General features: G+C 48.3%; 2 protein-coding genes and 1 non-coding gene across 5 annotated transcripts in view; 2 read left to right on the top strand and 1 right to left on the bottom strand.

Annotated features, from left to right (window-relative positions):
* The first annotated feature begins 5,125 nt into the window (after positions 1-5,125).
* Positions 5,126-5,253, top strand: LOC135283421 (U6atac minor spliceosomal RNA). The gene has a single exon (XR_010349195.1). It is a non-coding gene; the product is annotated as a U6atac minor spliceosomal RNA (small nuclear RNA).
* Positions 5,254-6,588: 1,335 nt separating this feature from the next.
* Positions 6,589-18,954, bottom strand: WDR5 (WD repeat domain 5). 2 transcript variants are annotated; one of them, XM_064394122.1, is made up of 14 exons: positions 18,817-18,954; positions 16,025-16,215; positions 15,089-15,197; positions 13,753-13,826; positions 12,764-12,853; positions 12,124-12,213; positions 11,415-11,498; positions 10,551-10,606; positions 10,366-10,412; positions 10,134-10,209; positions 9,791-9,824; positions 9,091-9,165; positions 8,743-8,830; positions 6,589-7,733 (listed from the first exon to the last, which is right to left on the bottom strand). In XM_064394122.1, the coding sequence occupies exons 2-14, from the start codon at positions 16,103-16,105 to the stop codon at positions 7,633-7,635; spliced, it is 1,005 nt and encodes a 334-aa protein (XP_064250192.1). In that variant the 5' UTR covers positions 16,106-16,215; positions 18,817-18,954; the 3' UTR covers positions 6,589-7,632. The 2 variants fall into 2 exon arrangements, with proteins under 2 accessions (XP_064250192.1, XP_064250193.1); XM_064394123.1 differs by lacking the exon at positions 18,817-18,954 and adding an exon at positions 18,364-18,521.
* The window catches only part of BRD3 (bromodomain containing 3), a 44,709-nt gene continuing 43,045 nt past the window's right edge, over positions 18,214-19,877 (top strand). Inside the window, exon 1 of one of the 2 annotated variants that reach the window (XM_064394117.1) lies at positions 18,214-18,354. The gene's annotated coding sequence lies outside the window, so the exon portion shown is untranslated. Of the gene's footprint in view, positions 18,355-18,896; positions 19,042-19,877 lie in introns of those variants that run through there. The other variant, XM_064394120.1, reaches the window with a different exon arrangement.

The following is a 19,877-nucleotide window of genomic DNA, read 5'->3' as shown; positions in this document are numbered from 1 at the left end:
GGACCCCCGGCAGCTCCTGCTGCTGGCAGTGGCGAGAGGTGGCACAGCCGCTGGCCAGCAGGATGCCCAGGACCACTGCAAAGCAAGCACAGGCAGGGACATCAGGGGGATGCCGTGGCAGCCTGGCACAGCCTGCGAGGTTGATTTTTGGGGGGGACAGCGGCAGGAGCAGCCCCCCGGCCCCGGGGGCGGACTCACCGCTCTCTGTTTTAATGCAGAAGCGGTGCTTGAAGCCCTGGTGCGACTGGGAGCAGGTGATCACCTCGGGCTTGGAGCACCCCATGTCCACGTTCTTGGTGCCAACCACGATGTTGCAGCCGTAGCACTGGAGTCCAGACACTAAACAAGAACCAGAAGAAACGCGGCTGGATTTTTATTTTTTTTTTTTTCCAGGGGGGAAAAGGCTTCAGCTCGTTCCGGGCTGCTCGCTACCGACGGCTTCGCAGCGCTCCCTGCCTTGCCAAGTCGCATTAAGCCGGAGCTGCCCGTCACTTGTTTACCCTGTGGGGCCGAAAATACAAACTCATCTCCCGCTAGAGGTCAGTGCGAAATCACAGATTAGCCGGAGATTTGAGCTGGGAACAAGGGAGCTTTGAAACGGGGTGTAAAGAGTAGGTGGAACCTCACAGACCCACTGGTTCAGGGCTCGGTCGCGCTCAGAAATAGATTTTCCATTTTTCACCAAATTTTTCCAATTTAGCTGTGCCTGTTTTGGAGGGATTTGCTCCAGAGGGATGGGTTTATCAGCGTGGTTTGGTTTTCCCCCAGGACACAGTCCTGATGTTATCAGAGGGTCTGTCAGGAAGGCGAACCTGCTCGGAAACAGAAGGGAAATCCTCCCTGAGAGCACCAGAGCCTGTGACCCCGGGCCAATGGGCTCAGGGTGTCCCCAGGGCTTTGCACACTTGCACTGGCAGCAGCTCGGCCCTTCCCTGCAGCCCCTGTGTCTGAAAATTGCCACAATGGCAATAAAGCTATTTCTCAGGTTTCTAAAAAGAAAAAAAAAAAAAAAAACAAACACCAAAAAAACCAAAAAAACACCAACCCCAAAAAAACACCACAAACAAAAAAAAAACCCAATAAAAAAACCCCAAAAAACAAACAAAAAGCAAAACAAAACAAAAGAAAACAAAAAAAAAAAAAAAAAAAACCCTACCAAAAAGCCTTTAAAGGATATTAATTTACAGCATCCACCTCTGCTGTGGAGGTTAAGGCAACCTCTGTTGATTAATCAGGTTGCTGCTATTGCCTTTCCTCACCTCTGAACACTGACCCTGAGTCCTTCCTGAGCCCTCATGTGCTCCCACAGGGTTTTGGGGGGCTCAAAATCTGCTCCCACAGGTTTTGAGCACCCTCACACAGCCAGGCACAGCGAGGGGAGTCCCTGCCCCGGCCAAGCCAGGGAAGAGGAGCTCAGGGGATCCCAAATCCTGGCACTCTGCCCTTTTGTACAAAAGGTGACACTACCTCCATCCTAAAACCACCAGCACACAGCTTGGGGAGAGAGTGCCCCTAAATTCACCCCGAGGATCAATCCCACCTGGGCAAGTCGGGTTTGGGGAGGATGGAAAAGGATAAATTCCACCTGGGAAAATCGGGTTTAGGGAGGATGGAAAAGAGTAAATTCCACCTGGGAAAATCGGGTTTAGGGAGGATGGAAAAGGGTAAATTCCACCTGGGACAATCGGGTTTAGGGAGGATGGAAAAGGGTAAATTCCACCTGGGAAAATCGGGTTTAGGGAGGATGGAAAAGGGTAAATTCCACCTGGGAAAATTGGGTTTAGGGAGGATGGAAAAGGGTAAATTCCACCTGGGAAAATCGGGTTTAGGGAGGATGGGAAGGATCAATCCCACCTGGTAAATCGGGTTTAGGGAGGATGGAAAAGGGTAGAACGGGTTCAGGGAGGACACAAACTGTGGCTCCAGGGCACGGGCACACCCCGGCAGAGCAGCACTCACCCTCTGGCAGGACGAACACCACGGTCAGCAGGGACAGGATCCCATGGGCGCCTCCAGCCATGTGTCTGCAGAGCATGGGGGGCATCTCCGAGGGTCCCCCAGAGCTCCCAGGGCGAGCAGGGGCTCTGGGGGAGCGGGCTGAGACCTCCTCTCCTCCCGGCTCTTCACCCCAGCCCTCCTGGTCCTCGTTGCTGCCTCCTCACCTGCCAGCCCTGCCCCGGGGAGGTGCTGGGGGTGCAGCAGGGATGTGGCTGCTCCCCGCTTGCCCAGCCAGCCCCTGGCACCCAGGTTCCTGCTGTGGATGTTGAATTTGTCCCTTTTCCTCTGGAGAAATTCCGCGGTTCTTTCGGTTCGTGCACAGACCTGAGTGCGTATGTGCTACCCCCAGTTATTTCTGTCCTATTTCCTCTGTCCACGATCACTTCCCATTAATACCACCGTGCAGCAGCTCTTGGAGAGAAATTCTCCCTAATCAAGATTTAGTTTTAAATCCACTTCGAAATCCTCTAATTCAGTTGGATTAGGCAGAAGGGGTTTGGGGAGATGTATGGTTTTACTTTTTTTTTTTTTTTTCTTTTTTCTTTTTTTTTCCTGCCTGTCTCTTTCCTCTCTGAGCTGTCTCATCTCCATGAACGGACCCACCGGCTTTCTGTGACATATTGTGCTATTTAAAGAGGACAGGAATAATTTTATTAAAGAGAAGCAGTCAACTAATTTTAAATCCGAGACTTGAGCTCCTCTAACAAAGTACAGCTCTGGGGATGGCCCTGGGGTTAAAGGGAAAACCTGGCAGAGAGGGAAGAGGGTTTGAATGGAATATTTGTTTTTACACACAAGAAAATAGTTGCAGGGGGAGGTTAAAGCCAGCCCTGGGCTTGGATCAGCTCTGGAGGGAGCTGGGACTGCCAGGGGCTTGGGGAGGGGACAGGGGGACAGCAGAGGGAAGGGCTGAGCAGTGATGGCTCCACATGGGACACCACGGATGTCACCAGCTGCAGGAGCAGCCCCCCAGCCCCCGTTGGCTCCTGCAGAGCTGTCCCCAAAGGCAAAGCCCCAGCTCTCAGCAGAGCTAATGGGACTTGGGGAGCTAATGCTTACTAATAAGAGAGCGCGACCGAATGCGTGGGATTAAAAAATTAAAATGACAAAATAAGCTGCTTATGTAGCTCATCCAGCAAGTGCCTGCTAGCAGCACCTGAAATCCCCCACCCCGGGGGCACCCCAGCCCAGCAGGCACCTCCTGTGCCAGACACAGCTCCCAGCCAGGCAGGCTCGGGTTTAATCTCCAGCATCTTCATTAGCAGCGAGGCTGGTTCATATTTTACCAGGAGACAGCACCAACTCATCCCAGGAGGGGAACCTACAGCTCAGGAGGGGCAGTTGGCACCTGGGAGAAGTGCCCAAGAAATGCAGCTCATGGATTTAAATCCCTTAAACCACCCACGGTGTCTCAAAACAATGTGATTGTAACAAATGTCTGACACAGTAAAGCCTGAAAGCCTGGGGGACAAGGGATAAAAGGCAGGAAATGGGATTGATTTAAACGCATGCATAAATCAGAGCATTCAATAAGGAGGGGAAACTAACTTTAATCCCCTAATAAACTCATCAGTTATCTGGAAGGGGCAGCAGGAGCAGCCTGGGCTCTGTGGCAGGGATGCAGCATCCCTGGAAGCGTCCAAGGCCAGGCTTGGAGCAAACTGGGAGAGTGGAAAGTGTTCCTGCCCTTGTCGGGGGGTCGGAATGGGGTGAGCTGGAAGGTGCCTTCCACCCCAAGCCGTTCTGCGAGTCTGCGATGCAGCAGCTGTGCACATCTGGCGGGGCCGGGGCTGTGCAAACCCCTGGGCGCTGCACCTGGATCCGCAGCCTCAGCCGGAAAAGCGGCTCCTCCGCTGGTCCTTCCACCGGGAACGCAGCGGGAAGGGCTGGCAGGGTCGCGGGGGTCGGAGCGATGCCCTAAGCGGCATCGGTGGCACCTGCAGCGGATGCTGGGGGAGCCGTCATTAGCGCTGAGGGAACTCGGAGCGATGGACGAGCTCCGGGAACGCTTCGGGAATGGGCTCTCCCTCCTGCACCGCTGCTCCGGCTGCGGGAGATGCCGCCAGCACATCCCGCGGTGCCGCTCAAAGCCGCGGGATACCCGGTGGGAAAGCCCAAACCTGCGGGATATCCGGCTGAAAGGCTCAAACCCAAAGGATACCCGGCGGGAAAACCCAAACCTGCGGGATACCCGGCAGGAAAGCTCAGACCCGCGGGATACCCGGAGAGAAAGCTGAAACCCGAGGGATACCCGGAGAGAAAGCTGAAACCCGAGGGATACCCGGTGGGAAGGTTAAAACTCAAGGGATATCCAGCGGGAAAGCTCAAACCCGAAGAATACCCGGAGGGAAAACCCAAACCCGCGGATACCCGGCTGGAAAGCTCAAACCTGCGGGATACCCGGCGAGAAAGTTAAAATCCAAGGGATATCCAGCGGGAAAACTCAAACCCGCGAGGTACCCGGCTGGAAGGTTCAAACCTGAAGGATACCCGGCGGGAAAACCCAAACCTGGGGGATACCCGGCGGGAAGGCTCAAACTCGCGGGACACCGGAGAGAAAGCTAAAACCCGCGGGATACCCGGCAGGAAAGCCCAAACCTCCGGGATATCCAGCAGGAAAGCTCAAACCCGAGGGATACCCGGCAGGAAAGCCCAAACCTGCGGGATATCCAGCGGGAAAGCCCAAACCCGAGGGATACCCGGCAGGAAAGCCCAAACCCTGCGCAGGTTACGCGGCCCCTCCGCACTCCCCGCGCTGAGCTCATCCCCGCGGCACCTCCCCGCCGGGGGCCGGACTCGAACCCTCGAACCCCGGGCGCGCCCGCCTCCAGCAGCGCGGCCAAAGCGAAACCACAAGGGGCAGGGGAAGAAGCTCCGCCTTCTGCGCGCTGATTGGCTGGGCGTGATGAATATATTAAAAGCATGGTGGGAAACGAGCGTTTTAGCGATTTTACCGCGGTTTTTAGGGGATTTCGGGCAAATTTGTAACGTAAAGTAAAAGATTTTTAATAGGAGCTAGAAAGAGGTGTCAAATTGAGGGAGAAAGGATAGAAGGGTTGGCTCACTCTATGTTGCATAGATGAAGCCTGCTGGAGGTTTAAATAGTGTCGGCTGCGCTCTTGCAGTCGTGTTGTATGAAAGGAGAGAAGGTTAGCACTCCCCTTGATAAGGATGGAAGAGGTCCTAGTGGCCTATACAACACACATACGGTTAAGGCACTGCCACCTACTTCGTGGCATCTAACCATGTTTTTTTCTGTTTTTCCCTCTTGTTTTCTTTCCATGAGACCCGAAAGAAAGCGCAGCAGCCGCTTTTTTAGTCCCCGAGCTCGCTTTGTCCCTCAGCTTAAAAGTCGCCGGTGCACCCCAGGGCCACAGCAGTAACTCAGCCCAGCCACTCTCAGCTCGTAGCTAAAATAAAATTACACCTCCCCTGCTCAATCCAGGACACAATCCTCGTTCCCAGAGCTGTGCTCGAGCTAATCCTGGCTCTCCAACCACCACAGCCATGCCAGGCTGCACAGAATTAGAGGTAAGCAGAGCTCACGCCAACGGCCCCCAGCATTAATCCCAGGTGGGATATTAAGGATTAAAATACAGTCTTTATGAAGAGCAGCTTTACAGCAGATCCTTTACATTAGGGGCTTTTTTATCCCTGTTCAAGAGATTTCCTTGTGGCAGCAGAAAATTCATCTCCCTCCTCCCCAGCTGTGTGAGGCAGCACAGCTGGGCAAGCAAAGCCACTCACAGGGACATGAGAAGCTCTATGGCAGGAAATATTTCTGAATCAACGTTAAAATGCTTTGCTGGAGCAAAATTCCACCTCCTCCATGCTGTAAAGCAGCACAGCCACATCTTGCATTGAAGAGTTTCTGGCCTTCAGGAATAAGGCTGAAAAAAAATCACGAGCTGATCATTTTAGCAGTGACAGCAAGTCTAGACACAGTGTCCCTTCCTGGGGGTAATGAAAAACCTCCAAAGGCAGTGATATTATTAATAGCCATTTTAGCAGCTCAACACGAACTCTATTTTTGTATTTTAAAAAGAAAACCTACTCCTCATGTCTTGCAGCTCTTTTTCTCCAAAGGTTTCAAAGCAAGGCACCCCCAGAGCAGCACTCCACAGGTCGGGAGTGTAATTGATTTTGTTATTACCAAGCACATGAGGTAAATACAAAAAAAAAAAAAAAAAAAGAAAGAGGTTTTGCTTCACCAGGAGAAAAACCTCCCTTTGCAGCAGAACCCTTTGGGTGCAGTAAAACTTGTGGATCCATGCATTTCTTATCCACCCAAGGCAAATCCTGGATCCCTGCCCATCCTGCAAGGAGAGGGCAGCAGGAATATTTTTCCTTGGCTCAAGCTCTCTGTGAGTTGTAGCAATGTTCTCTCTGCTGAGGGCACCCTCAGCTCAATCCTCTTCCCTTCATTAAATCAATTTGCACTTGTGTTTGTTCATCTTCTCTCCACACTGCTGCTCCTCATCCTCCCTCGCTGGAGTTTCTACAGAAAACATCTCCCCTCAGAAATGTCTTTTTAAGAGAAGCTTCCCTGGGCACGGACACTTCACATGAGCACACTCTTAACCACAAACATACACATAAAATCCCACCTTTTTATTATGGCACATGGTATTTTTCTGGATGTGTAAATACCACATGGATATGACAAAAAGGGAAAGAAATACCAATGCTGAGATAGATACAGAGTCATGCCATTTGCAATACAGCTTCATACCATGGACTGCCAAGATACAAAAAGTCTGGGTTTCTTTCTTTTTACATTGAAATAACTTTACAGTGTTCTGTGAGTTGGCTTTAGAACCAGAAGAGGCAAAATAAAAATAAAAAAAAATTAAAATATGCTGAGAACAACTACAAGCAGGATTCATTTTAATGGTTAACAGAAGAACTGTAACTTTGCTCTAGTACAGCATCTATTAAACACACATAACAAGAGGTAAGCAACTATACAGAAGGTAAGAGATTCCACCACAGGAGTCAAGTCAGGGGCAGGAAGAGGGAAATCTGGAACTGCATGGTTTTATTTGGTCACAAAGTTTGAGCTGAGTGTTTTAAAATGAAGCACCCTTAAAGATGCAGTACTCCTATTTAAAACAATACAGAAATTTCCCAAGAGACTAAAAACTACATTCTGGAAAAAAAAAAACAAAACCAAACTTAAAAAATTTAAAAAAAAAATTAGACATATTTTAAAAAAATTCCACACATCTCTAGGCCTGTGACTTAACTTACTGGTACAAAGTAGCCTGGCAGCTCTTCCTTAAGCAGCAACAGTGCCCAGAAGCAATGCCATCAGAAAATACAGTATCTTTGGGGTGTCCAAGACTTCTGACCCGACATCAGAATCATCCATTTGTCTGCCAAAACATCAGGCAAGAAAAGGAGACACTGCATCTTTTTTTTTTTTTTCTTTTTTTTTTTCCACCACGTTGCCCAGCTCTAGCAGAGCTAAGATGTTTTCTTTGGGCCAAGACTAACAGAAACCACTTTATCAAATATTCTTCAGGTTTCCTGCCAAACTGGATTTATGGGTGTTTTTATTTTTTAATAATTTTTTTAAAAACATTTCTTTTTTTTTTTTTTCTCCTGACAGTCTCTAAAGCAATCCTGGAACATTTAACAGTCACTCTTCCACAGTTTAATTGTTTTGTCGTTTTCTAGCGCCGCTGATGCGATGATGTTTTCTGTTGGGTGACAAGCTGTGGAGATGACAACATCTGAGCAAAAAGAAAAGACAGAAAAAATGGAATTATTTCAATCTGGCTCATAGCAGGCATTTCTGAAAATTAGCAACTGTGTTTTACTTAGCCAAGTTATTATTTCCTCGTAGCAGAATTAAATGTGTTATTTGTAAATATCTCACAACTGTTGCTCCTCTGTGAAAGGAAATACAAGCAGGAAAGAATTGGGCAGTAGGAAAGTGTTTGACAGGTTTCAAAAGATGAGAACTTTTTAGATTCCAGTTCTTAATTCTATCAGATCATGTCAGACACAGCTGAATCAAAACCCAGGTCAGTTTTTTTTCAGGAGGGTATTTCCAACAACCTGGGCAGTTCTTAGGCAACACCTCATCTCCAGACCTGAAAATGAAAATCAGCTGCCACTGGCTTCCTTACACTCCAAATCAGTGGGATTCAGCCCAAAAATCACTGGGATCCAGCCCAAAAATCACTGGAATCCAGCCCAAAAATCACTGGGATCCAGCCCAAAAATCACTGGGATCCAGCCCAAAAATCACTGGGATCCAGCCCAAAGCAAAGGACTGAGCATGCTGAGATTTCACTTAAACTCTGCTCTTTTACAGGACGCAGACTGAGGTACCCAGCAGGTGACATCTCATGGTTCAAGAGCAGGCACAGACATTTCCAGCCCACATCAATCCTTATCCTTGGGAGCTGCAGCTCTGGAAGGTGCTAACAGACCATTCACAGTCATTAATGTTATGATTAATGTTATACATTTAAATATCCTGACCAGTTCTGTGCTCAAGCAAATCTCCTTTGCAAGCTGATGTCAAAGTTCTCACAGGTGAAACAGAAAACATTTTCAACGCCCATAAAAACTCTTCATAAAAAGGAGGAAAGCTCCCAAGATTCAATTAAGCTTCAGCCAGTCTAGAATTTAAGGGTCTGAGAGTAAAAATCAATATCAGAGAGAAAATGCTCAGGCTCAGCATTGCTGATATGAGGGATGTTTTACCAATAAAACCAGAATCCTCTCTCTCACCTGTGTGTCCTTGTAGTTTCTGTACAATCTCTTTTGTCTGAAGGTTCCAGATATAAACCAGGTTGTCTTCTGAACCAGACACAATCCACTGGAAGAGCAGAGAAAAAACAAAGTTATCTCAATCTTTCTGATCCATATCCAAGTGCTACTTCTCAGTAAACATTTCATTGTTGTCATGGGAAAGGGAGGAGGAGGAAAAGTCAGGAAACCTGACAGTGAGCCCACCTAGGGACACAGAAACCAGCACCCACCAAAGGAGGTTTTCAGCCCCAAAATCCTCTTTTATCTACAGAGAGGAGCAGTAAAAACTGCACAAAGGTAACAAGAAATAATCAGATCAACACCAACCTTTCCACCAGTGACAGAGAAATTGGCAAATATGCAGTACTTCTCATTTTTGTGTCCTGTGTAGGTCTTCAGGCACTGGAAGGGAAGAGCCACAGGACATTAATGCAGCTGGGAGAGTTTTCTCAGTCAAGGAAAAACTCTCTAGGAAAAAAAGACTGAACACATCAGCCTGTGATTCTCACCCTGCCAAAAAGGGTGAACTAGAGGGTGCAGAGTGCAGCTCTGCTCTAAAACCCAAAACAAAGCCCTAAATTTTGTCACAGTGAAAGAGATCAATTTATTGTTCATGAAGAGAAAAATGCAGGAATATTACTGTACTTAATGTCTCAGGGTACGCAGAAGGCAAGTTATTTTATTTTTTTTTTCTTCTCAAAGACATTTTTAACCAGAATCACAGCATAGTTTGAGTCTGAAGGAACCTTTAGAGGTCTGACATGAGCAGGGACACCTTCCACTATCCCAGGGTGCTGCAAGCCCCTCCAAGCTGGCCTTGGAACCCTCCAGGGATCCAGGGGCAGCCTCAGCTGCCAGGGCCTCACCTCCTGAATCCTCCTTTAGTTTAAAACCATTACCCCTTGTCCTGTTGTAACAGGCACTGCTAGAAGTTTATCCTCTCCACTAAAGGTACTGTTTAAAACTCACATGTAAAATCCAATTTTCCTAAAAGTTCAGTTAAGTTTACATAAATAGAAAGAATTACCTTTCCTTTGCTGTAGTCCCAAAGTTTAAGAGTGCTGGAAAACAGAAACAAAGATTTTAGTTCTTGGATTTTTTATCTGAAAAGTTCCTAGCAGCTGAAAAATGTTTCTCCATGCCAGAGTTCCAAAAGTCTACAAGGATCATTTTAGCCTGGCTTTGGAATGCAGGGTTAGTTAACCCCAAAATACCAATTTTACTGCCATGCCATTCATATTCTCCTCCATAGAAAACACTACATATGAAGTCATGTATTAGCATTTTACTATGGCAAAAAGCAAATTAAGCATCATCAGATATTCCAAATTTCAAATCTGAGTGTTATTCTCCTTTTTTTTAGTACTTACTTGTCCAAAGTTGCAGCTAATATGTATTTGCCATTTGGAGAGAACTTCACAAAAGACACAGGAGGGTTATCATCATCTACAGCAAAATCAAAAGCAGGGTTACAAAGTGCACAGCTGTGTTGTCTCACTGACAGAGGGTTTCTTTTGACATTCATTTGGTTTTAATAGTTTCACTGAAACACAGAAAATCTGTGTGAAAAACACAGCCCAGACATGAAATATTTCTGCTTACCAATCAGTGTTTTCAAGCACTGGCCTGATGCTGTATCCCAGATACGACTGTTAAAAACACACACAAATAATTATTATTGGGCTTGAAGTGTTTTATTACAATTTTAGCATTATAAATAGAAGGTTTTGTTTTTTTAAAGTACTTTTAAAATGCAAAAGGTTCCAAGAGTGATGCAGACAACTTACCAGAGTCCATCATAGCTACTTGACACTATCAGGGATCCATCACGATTAAAATGCACCTGTAATATTATTAATACTAATTATTAAAACTAATAACTTTACTGGTGTTCATAAAGATCAAATGTTTAAGCTCCTTATTTTCCATTTCTGACATGGAACTCATCAGCAGAATAAAACATGCAGGTAGAACCTGATTATTTTAAGGGCATGGAGTAGAACCTCTTATGTAGCCACTCATATGTTTGAAGGTGAATTTTCTGCTATTTATATCTAAAAACAATTATTTAGAATTATTACTATTAAAAGACATTTGTAAGTGTGAAATATCTTTTACAAATGGCAGAACAACCATGTTAGAACAGCCACAGTTCAACACATGTGAGGCTCAGATTTTTTTCAGTGTTTTTCATTTCAATGACATTAAGAGTTGAACACCTTTTGGTTTTCCTTAATTCCAATGGATATTGCTGTATTCCAAGCTCATTTCTCCTACAAAATGACTTAATGAGATTTAAAACAGGAATGTTCTGTGGAACACCTTCAGTAATGACTTGGAACAACACAAAAGCAAGAGAAATACAGATTGTTCTCTGAGCATCAAGTCACAAATCAGTGTCCCAGAATGACACTCAGGCATGCCTGGCACACCTCTGCACTACTCACATTTACAGCCAGGACCAAAATCCACAGAGAATTTCTTAGAGATAACACCAATCATTTCATTCCCACTGAGCACTGGCAACAACCACAGCCCAGCCTGGACGCTGTGTTGGTAACAGCACAAACTCACCCTGCACAGGGGCAGGAGAAGAGCTCTGCTAACAAAACCAGCATTTTTGTGATTTTCACAGATCAGGAGGGACTTACAGCTGAAACTGGGTCAGAGTGAGCAGGCAACGTCTTGAGGCACTTCCCTGTTTTCACATCCCATATCCTGACGCTTTCGTCAAACTGGAGAGGCAAGAGAGGCACCAGGGGATCAGTCAGGCCCCTCACTGAGGCACTCAGGTGCAGCATGAATCTCAGCCCAGGACAAAACCAGCAGCCTGGGAACACCTCCCTGAACTCCCTGTGTCCATCTAGGACACTGAGGATGGATTAAGGGCTTTTCCCAAGTAAATACAGCAGGGGCAATGCACAGCTCACCTGACTACAAGGTGTGTTTGTGGGGGAAAACACAATTAAAATGGGCTGTGTGATTCATATTCTTTTATTTAATATTCTTTCAAACCATGATCTGACCCAATCTGCAGAGGGAGAGGTGATTAGAAGTCATCCTTTAGGTAAGTCAGAATCCAGGTGATTAGAAACCATAAGTTGTACCATAAATTCTGTATTCACTACTTATAAATTGTACTACATCAATCCTGCCTGCAGAAATCCTGTGCCATTCTAATCATAAATTAGTGTGCTACACTAATCATAATAATCTGTTAAGAAAATAAAGCTGTAATTGTAACTATGATTTAACACCATCATCATTCTGCCAAGGATCCCTAAAGAACCTGTCTGTCCCTTTAGTGACAAGTGACAGAGTGTGCTTCCCACAAAGGAAAAAAAATTAAAAACCACTCACTGAGCCAGAAACGATGAGGTTTGACTGAGGGTTGAAATTGCAGCAGAAAACGTAGTTACTGTGCCCTTTCAATGTCTTTAAGCACTTACCCTGAAATAAAATTCAGCAGAGTTAAATACACAGCATCACCCAGCACCATAAAAGCACCCAGAGAGAGCACATTAAGGTTAATCACTGTGCAGCACAGAAAGAAACCATCTCTAACCCCAGATTTAGATGGGCAGAGGGCCAGCTGCAACAAAACAGGAAAGAAAAATATGTAAAACAATCATAATGATTGCAGATGAGGTGTAAACTCTCTATGCAGCTCAGGAGGATCCAAACCATTTAATATTCCTAATCAAAACTCAACCAAATTATCCAGTTCTCTCTGTCACGAGAGAATGGGGGGAAAAAAGCAGAAATAAGTTACAAAAAGGTTTAATCTTAGAGGCTTTTTGCTGTGGGTCTATCTCCATCAGCAGGCTTTAGTGCTCTCTCAGACATGGAATCCACAAGCATCCCACTCCTTCCAAGAGCAGACAGCACAATCCATTCATCCTCACAGCCCATCCACCAGCTTGTTTCAAGCAGGAAAACAAGTGAAGAAGCCAATGCTGGAGAAAAATGAAGGTAAATAAATAATAATTCCTGTCCTTACCGAGCTTACATCCCATATTTTGAGAGTTTTGTCATCAGAGGCAGAGACAAGGAGGTTGGAATCTGATGACCAAGCAACATCAGAGATCCCCTAAAACAAAGGAAAACAATTCTCTTCTCAGCCCTGTTTGTTCAGGCACACAGAAAAGTGGAAAACACAGACTGCAGATTACATTCCCAGCTGAAGCTTGAATGAAAATTCAGCCCCAAGAGTCAGGAATTCAGTGATTTTGCTGGTTAAGAGCTCCTCTGGCACAAGTTACTTTTAAGCTGGGCCACATACTCTGAGAACATCAGTAGCTTGTTCACACAGTTCTCACTGTGGCCACCAAAACCCTTTGTTGGAATTCCTAAATAGAATGGTCATAAATTAATCTGAGTAAATGACTTTTCTTCATGACAAATGGCTGCTCTTTACAGTCCAAGTCCCCAGAGGCTGGAGAAGATTCCAGTGGTTTTTCTTTTGATAAATCTTCATTTTTGCTCATGAAACTTCAGCATGTAAAAACTTTTTTTTAAAAAAAGAAAAACCAAAGGGCTTGGAAGTTTTGTGTTTTCTTAAGAACTTTGCAGAATGAGTAAGTGTTGTGTTTATGTAGGCAAACCCACAAGGAAAATTCAATCTCCTTAAAAGGCAAGTGTTTTGTTCCTTATACAAAGGAAAGATGGAACAGGACACAGTGTCAGAATTCACAGGGATTTTCACCCAGGAATGCTCTGCCCTGTGTCTGAGGTGGGTTCTCCTGCAGTTCAGGGACACAGTTCAGGCTGGGCACTGGGAATGCAGCCTGCACTCCAGCCACATCCCCAGCCTGCCCCAATATTAATCCAGCAATTCCAGGACTATATAAACAAAAAAACTACAAAGTAAAGACTGAAGAACAAACCTTCTACACAGGTAGAACTAACCAAGAATGGAAATTTCTGAATGAGGAAAAGAAAACAAAATTCTTCCCAGGTAAATTCCCACAGTAATCACCTCATACTTACCAGCTTATGACCAGATATTGTTTTTTCAAACTTGCCATCATACGCTCCCCAAATTTTAATGAGTTTGTCAGCAGCTGGAAAAGAACATGCAGTTCAGAGGTTAATTAGCAGCAGTACCACAGTTGTCCCTTCCAGGTGAAAGGAAATAAGTTAATTCTGTCTCTGGGCACTTCTCCCTCCCCAGGCAGACCTCAGGGAAGAAGGTGAGATTGAACTGGTGAAGAACAGCTTCCTACACAGCACTCTGCAGCAGCTGAGCTTACATAAGCTGCCTGGAATGCAGAGAGACTCCAGCAGCTTTAGTTTCTCTCTTGACAACTTGGGTTTCTACTTCTGTTTTAGATTGCCAGTGGTAAAAGTAGTGCTGGTTCATGGGAATGCTTGAAAGGCTTGTGCCCCAAAAAGAACAATAATTACACCACAAGCTGGACTGAATGGATGCCTGCAGAAACCCAAACATATTATCCATGGTAACTGGCAAAACAAGCCAGAGCAAAAAGTTGCTATTTGCCAGATATAGAGTTTGGAAAACATGTTCAGGGAAAAGAGGAGGTGGACTCTGATGGAGACACTGTAAGAATGATTTATATGGCCCAGTGCACTGGTTTTATTGAGGTTGTTTGCAGTTAAGTCAAAGCCCCAAGCCATTCCCATGTCTGGAAGATGTTCCAGTGACCCTCACTGTCATATTCAACATTTCCAGCTGCCCCTTCCTTACACATGGATTCTCTCTGGATCACTGACAGTGACAGAAGCACATTTTCAAGGCAAAGCTGTCAAGCAGTGCTGAACACCAAAGAAACCCTCAGGAAATACCAAAGCTGACAGAGAGGAGACTTGTTCACTTAAGAGAGCAAGCAGTGAAACACATTTATAACAATTCTGCACTTCACTGGGGCAATCAAAGCTCTGGCTGCCAAGCACCACAGGCACACAGGACAGAGCATGTGCATCCAACTCTGCAGCACCTTCCTTATTTCCCACAGGAAATTTCTGCCTGCAGATACTGTGCACAAAGTTTATTTTAAATGTTCACTTCTAGTGATACAGAAAAGCACGAGGGTTTCTTCTGCACAGGAAAGAATCCTGTGCTGGTTTTTGCCCATTTGCTCAGACAGGAAAGCTGAGCAGCTCTCCTGGCAATGCAAGACCCAGTGCTCAAAGTAACAGAACTTCAATCAAATTATCTTAAAGAGTGACAGCTTTGGTATCACTCTTTCAAGAAAAACCATGTCATGACATGGCATCCCTCCTGTCCCTGATGGAGGCTGCAGACAAGCCCTTCTTCAAGGCCCACATTTGTGTTTGAAATGAGACAAAAGCAAGCAGTACTTACAGGAGCTGGCAAGCCACTCTCCATTAGGACTAAACTTGACTGATGACACTGCCTTTGTGTGTCCTGCTAACGTGAACTTGAGAGCATAGTTTGGCTTTACTGGGGCAGGCTGCAAGAAAAACAAGTATGAATGAGTTAAATTCCAAATTCAGTATCTCAGTGGCCAGCTCTGATCAGCACAGGGGAATGGACCATGTGGATGTTCACCACAACAGATTCCAGCATCAAATCACATTTACATTCCCATTCCCCTCCAAATTCAAAAAACAACCAAAGAAACCAAATACCCTTTCAGTCCAGGGCCTCACTGTTGCAAGCACAACACCTGAGGTAAATTCCATCCAAGCCAGTAACCAACAGGAGAAAATAATCCAACAGCCCAACCACAAAGTGTCTGGCACTTCCAAGTGGCACTCTTGACACTGATCTGTGCAGTGCTTCCAAGTGTTTGCATCTTCACCCTGATCATGAATTAAACCACAGGCCAATTCCTCCCTGCCTCTCAAATCCCACTTTTACCTTTTGAAAAGGTTTCATGGTTAGACAATAACACTTCCTTTGAGCATCTCCAGGCTTCAGAGAACCTGAATAACTGTTTCCCCACTCCACAACTAGAGATTCACCAACCCTCCAGCCACCTCCAGGCATTCCAAGGATACAAACAAACAGCCTTTGTCATGATCAAAAGGACAAGAAGTGCTTCACTAGTGAGAACTTCCCCAAAACCAATAAAAGAACACTCAGCACTACAGCAGAGCTGCACTCCATCCACTTTTCCCATAAAATCCTCAGCACGAGACAACAGCAGAAGCAGCTACACGGAACAGATCTTAATTTACAGGAAAATTCAAATCCCTGATTCTGGTCTGGCTGCTGAGTGTTCAGGTAGCTCCAGGTGTGTTTTTGCAGGGGTATTTTTTGGGGCCCCACACACACCTTGCTCTGATTGGTCGAGGAGGAAGGAGTAGATTGTGTTTTGGTGGATTCTGCATCTGGCTTCTTTTCTTCTGTTGCCATGGTTCTGGAGCTGGCAAATGAGACTTATGGGTGCTTGAAGGGGAGAATGAATGTGCTGCTTCAAAAGGCAGCTCTTGCCACCGAGAGGAGAACCACGCTGAAAGGAAAACCTGGAAGAAAAACAAAATATTCTCATTAGCTGTCAAAAAGATTCTCAGCATGCACAAGAGTGAGACTGGTCAAAGTGCAGGTTGGCAGAAACCAGTATGAAAACCCCTATTTATTATCTGTTGAGCAACACAGCAGCATTTTAGGCCTTCAGACCTACTTATGTGCAAGACCAAGAACTCAAGCCACAGCCTTTGATCACTCCTTGGAAAGCTTTTTCCAAACAGAAGTACAGCACAATAGCTTTGAGGTGTGGCAGGGTTTTCACATCACAGACCCCAAAGCACTTGTAACAAGTACTTAGCACAGGGTAAATACAGTAGCTTGCATGGAAGATTGAAGGAACAGTCCAAGGCATTTCTATTTTAATGTATTAAAGCAGAGAATACAAGATGATAATGAAAACAAAAAATAACTGGCACTTGCAAAGCTTATGACCTGACTAGACTCCTTTCACCTCAGAATGACAATATTTTGGTATCATATTTCCCTGCTGAAAGGTCTGAGCATCAAACCATCCCCTTCTCCACCCAAGCCTTCCCCCTGACTGGCAGCAGCCTTGGATCAGCCTCTCCAGACTCGCTTTTTGTAAGAAGACCTGCTGGAGTGCAGTGCCAGGATTCCGTAATCGGGGCTGATGCTGCAGAGGGAACAAATCTCCACTGCAGCTCAGCCACATTTCAGCTCGGGAACAGAATCACCCCCGGCTCACACTGTCAGGATTTGCCTGCTAAGTGCATTTGCCACATCGCAGCTCCTTTTGCTGCTGGCAGCACATTCAGAATGAGAGCGTTTGCACCCAGGATCCAGAGGCATTCCAAGCATCTCCTTCCCGAGAGGGCGCAGAGCAGGGCGCTACCAGTTGCCTGCCGGCTGTGCTGGGTGTGGGGAGATCCCAGAATCCCAGCCTGGCAGGGAGCACAGCGCCCGTGCTCCAGCAGGGTCATCCCAGAGCACATGGCACAGGACTGCATCCTGACTACCTCCACTCAGGGACGCTCCCCGGCCAACCTGAGGGCCGCAAGAAGAAATTAAACTTTCCTAACGCCAGACCCCGATTCCTTTTCATCTGGAACTCATCTGGCGACTCGGGCGAGCCCGCAGCTCTGCCAAACCACCGCAGCATCGCTGCCGGGCCCGGCCGGGCCCCACGCCCGGGGGGCTCCCAGCGCATCCCCCGCGGTACCGACAACACCGCCCGAAACCCCCCGGCCCCGAACGGCCCTTCCCTCGCTCTGGAATGTGGGGAGGGGGTGAGTGAGGGGTCCCCACGGCCCTTCCTTCGCTCTGGAATGTGGGGAGGGGGTGAGTGAGGGGTCCCCACGGCCCTTCCTTCGCTCTGGGGGTGATGGGGAAGACCCCGAATGTGGGGAGTGACTGAGGGGTCCCCACAGCCCTTCCCTCGCTCTGGGGGAGACCCCGAATGTGGGGAGTGACTGAGGGGTCCCCACGGCCCTTCCCTCCCTCTGGAATGCGGGGAGGGAGTGAGAGGAGACCCCGAATGTGGGGAGGGGGCGACTGAGGGGACCTCAAGGCTCTTCCCTCGCTCTGGGGGTGATGGGGAAGACCCCGAATGTGGGAAGTGACTGAGGGGTCCCCACTGCCCTTCCCTCGCTCTGGAATGGGGGGATGGCTGGGAGAGACCCCGAATGTGGGGAGGGGGTGACTGAGGGGTCCCCACAGCCCTTCCCTCGCTCTGGGGGTGATGGGGAAGACCTCGAACGTGACTGAGGGGTCCCCATGGCTCTTCCTTCGCTCTGAAATGTGGGAGCGGCTGGGAGGAGACCCCGAATGTGGGGAGTGACTGAGGGGTCCCCACGGCCCTTCCCTCGCTCTGGAATGGGGGTATGGCTGAGAGGAGACCCCGAATGTGGGGAGGGGGTGACTGAGGGGTCCCCATGCGGTGGGGGGGGGGGGCCGGGCTGGGCGCGCGCGGAGGGGCCGGGGATTGGGGGGGGGGGGGAAGGGGAGCGGGCGGGCTCCGCGCGCGCTGCCTGAGGGGAGGCGGCGGCGGCGCCGCGCGCGGGCAACGGCGGTGCGGGAGAGCCCCGGGCGGTGCGGGAGCAGACGGGAGAGGAGGAGGAGGAGGAGAAGGAGGAGGAGGAGAAGCCGCCGCCTCGCCCCTCTCGCTCTTTCTCTCGGTGACTTACCGGGGGATGGGGACGGGGAAAAGGGGGGCGGCCGCCGCCTCCTCCGCGGCGTGGGGAGGAGCGCGGCCGCGGGAGGGGAGGGGGGGACGCGGCGGCGGCGGCGGCGGCGGGTCCGGGTCCGCCAGGCGGGGAATGCGGGCCGGCGCCTGCGCGGAGCGGGCCGGAGGCCGCACAATGCCGCTCTCTCCCGGGAGCGCTACGGCGCGGCCCGAGAGCCAAAAGAGCGGCGCGAGTGCGCGCTCGGGCGGAGCCCATCCCCGCCCCTTCCCTCCCCTCATTCTTTTCCCTCCCCTCATTCTTTTCCCTCCCTTCCCTCTTTTCCCTCCCTTCGTTGCGTTCCCTCCCTCCCAGCGCCCGCTGCCGCTCCCCGCTCGCTGAGGGGAGCGCCCTGCCCGTGCGGGCCGCATCCTTGCCGGTGGGACGTTCCCGTGTGGGGAGCGGGCTGGCACACACCGGGAGCGGGCGGGCTCGGCGCTGCTCCCGGCGCCCGGGGGCCGTTGAGCTGGCCTGGAGGGGGTTAGGTGTCGTTGGGCTGCGACCGCAGCCGGCCCCGTTGGATGTACAGCGATAAAAGCGGCTGTGGGAAGGGCAGGCCCATCCACACGGCAGGAACGGTTATAATAATGGCTATAATAATGGCTTTATAATGGCTGTAATATCCATAAGCACGTCTGTGAGGTGGGGGTCCGGCTCTTCTCCCCGGCAGGGAGTGGGGAGTCACCCTCAAGCTGCACCAGGGGAGGTTCAGGCTGGACATCAGTGGGAATTTCTGCGTGAAAAGTGGTGTTAAACGTTGGATCGGGGGAAACATTAAACACTGGGGCTGCCCAGGGAGATGGGGGAGTCCACATCCCCGGGGGTGTTCAAGAAGTGATGATGTGGCACTCATTGCCATGATTTAATTGACAAAGTAATTATCAATCAAAGGCTGGACTCAACAATCGCGAAAGCCTTTCCCAACCCGAATGATTCTGTGACTCCAAATGCGGATGTTTGAGCTGTTTTAACACCAAGAGGGTATCTGAGGCAAGGTGGTTTTCTCAGCATATTGCCACACAAAAAGCCCTGACTCGGAAAAGTGTTTAATTTATTAAGGCCGAACAGCCCAGATGGAGTTAAACATGTGTTGAAGCACTTCTCTGGAGAGCAGGGGGTTATTTCTGAACCCACACGTTGCAGTCTGCTTTCAGTTAAGAGGGAAGCAAAGGAGACGTGTGTCATTCACTGGCCCTTTAACACAGGAAGATATTTGGCTTCCAAAAATGCTAGTGGCAGTTGAGAAAGGAAAAGATGAAAAAAAAAACAAACTGTGGTGTAGTGAAGCCAAGGCCCTTCTCCTCCAGCCTGGAATCCTGCAGCAGAAATCTGGAGAATTAGCCCTGCCCTCTAAACTCAGGGAGGTAAAACACAGAAGAGCTGCACAGTCACCCGAACAATATTAGGGAACAAATCCAGTAAAACCCCTGGTGCTGATTCTTCCAGATGGTTTTGGCTTAATGTTTTCAGTCTTTTAA

The sequence above is a fragment of the Passer domesticus genome, chromosome 18 (assembly GCF_036417665.1).
Source record: "Passer domesticus isolate bPasDom1 chromosome 18, bPasDom1.hap1, whole genome shotgun sequence".
Taxonomy (NCBI): Eukaryota; Metazoa; Chordata; class Aves; order Passeriformes; family Passeridae; genus Passer; species Passer domesticus.
This window is presented reverse-complemented; position numbering and strand designations above follow the sequence as displayed.

What these genes read in the sequence shown, in the direction of transcription:
- WDR5 (XM_064394122.1), bottom strand. Translation starts at nt 16,105, where the DNA reads ATGGCAACAGAAGAAAAGAAGCCAGATGCAGAATCCACCAAAACACAA. An exon ending in CAATATCTGGTCATAAGCTG is followed by an intron (nt 12,854 to 13,752) that starts GTAAGTATGAGG and finishes CCTTTGTTTTAG; the next exon opens with GGGATCTCTGATGTTGCTTG. An exon ending in AAATATGGGATGTAAGCTCG is followed by an intron (nt 12,214 to 12,763) that starts GTAAGGACAGGA and finishes ATTTTATTTCAG; the next exon opens with GGTAAGTGCTTAAAGACATT.